This window comes from Manacus vitellinus, unplaced genomic scaffold (genome assembly GCF_001715985.3).
Source record: "Manacus vitellinus isolate BGI_N305 unplaced genomic scaffold, ASM171598v3 scaffold_6_pilon, whole genome shotgun sequence".
Taxonomy (NCBI): domain Eukaryota; kingdom Metazoa; phylum Chordata; class Aves; order Passeriformes; family Pipridae; genus Manacus; species Manacus vitellinus.
Window position 1 is genome coordinate 27,166,993 of NW_021940750.1, and position 1,469 is coordinate 27,168,461.

At 38.7% G+C, this 1,469-nt stretch overlaps 1 protein-coding gene across 2 annotated transcripts in view; it reads right to left on the minus strand.

Annotated features, from left to right (window-relative positions):
* Window positions 1-422: 422 nt before the first annotated feature.
* NDUFB1 (NADH:ubiquinone oxidoreductase subunit B1) overlaps window positions 423-1,469 on the minus strand; it is a 2,296-nt gene continuing 1,249 nt past the window's right edge. For both annotated transcript variants that reach the window (XM_018083034.2, XM_029964195.1), the window contains exon 3: window positions 423-746. In XM_018083034.2, the coding sequence (XP_017938523.1) occupies window positions 710-746 (37 nt within the window). In that variant the 3' untranslated portion in view covers window positions 423-709. The remainder of the gene's footprint in view (window positions 747-1,469) is intronic.

Below are 1,469 nucleotides of genomic sequence, written 5' to 3' on the forward strand. Positions count from 1 at the left end.
ACACCGCCCCGGGCCCCCGGGAACCCCGATCCCCTGCTGCTCCGGGAACGCCTGCTCCCACTATGTCCCAGGGCTCAGCGCCGCCGGTTCCTTGTGCTCACCAGCCGCCCGTCGCTCACACCTTCCCATTCCTGTCTCAAAGCCGCAGTACCCACTTGCCACTGTTCCAAACAAGCCTACAGAGGAAATCAGAAAAGAAACTTGTCCATTAAAAACCTGTCAGTTAAAAAACCAAGCAACTGCCAACCACATTCTGGGTCTATGTGAAGTATTCCTTTGAAGGAATACTTCAAATAGTTCATAAATTAGGGAACGAACCGCTGCTGACGGAAGGTGCCAGGCACGGGCAGCACAGCAGCTGGCCATATAAAATCCATTTCAATACACAGATTCCATACCATACAGATAAATAACAGCATAAATTATTTTTGCATAGTTTTTCTTTATTACATAATTCTTCCTTCTCACTTCCAGAGTACAGGACAAAATGTTCTCAACACTTATGGACTAATGGAATTCCCGGACACCTATTAGTCATGTAATTAAATCAACTTCAAAAAGTAACATTGGAAATTGAACTAGCACTGAGGAAATGCAGGTGTCCGTTTCTGTGGTATGCTCTCAGGGTAAAAATCATAATCCTGTTCTTTCAACATGTGAGATAAGATGATGAATCAAACAAAAATGTCTTCATTTTCATCGGCAGCTCTTATCTCCATGTCACTTCTTCACCAGGCTTCAACTCCCTGTGTAGAAATAAGAAAAACAGAGGGAAGAGACTAAAATTAGGATTTTTTTTGATAGAATAGTTACTAATAAATGTGATTAATTTTTCTACAATAGCTTAATTTTGAGATTTATGTATAAATTTAACTTTCCTTGCAACAGTTGTCAGTTAAAAATCTTTCAATACTGATAAACTTCCTCGTTTCTTTCCAAAGCTTGAACAGACTGAGTCCTCTTATTTCCATTCATTTAAATGGTAGCACAGAACACCTGACCTCTAAGGAGTTAACACACTTTTAATCGGATCCATAATGAAAAATTCTATTTCTTTTAAATACAATAATTCATTACTTTAGTGGGAAGAGAGGTAGGTGTGTAATCAGAGAGTATTTTTGCAAGATGCTTAAACAGCATCCCAAGTTCACAGCAACTGCCGTTAAGAAAAGTGCTAAGGCACCTGTGGGGTGGATTATGTCATAAGTTTTCTTTCTTACTCAAAAATTTAGGTGAGACCAGAGCTGAAAAAAAAAAAATCACCTGCAAACTGATAACACTGCTATTTTTAATCCATACTATGCAACATGATTTTTTTTTCTCGTTTTGTTAATCCTATAATCTAATACAGAATTAGAACTGACATAGATGAAGCAATGCCTGAAGTTCTCTAACCTAAATTCTCCCTGAGAAGTCACAGTCAGTAAACCCAAACTCGTCAGTGTATATAATCACAATGTGACTAACAC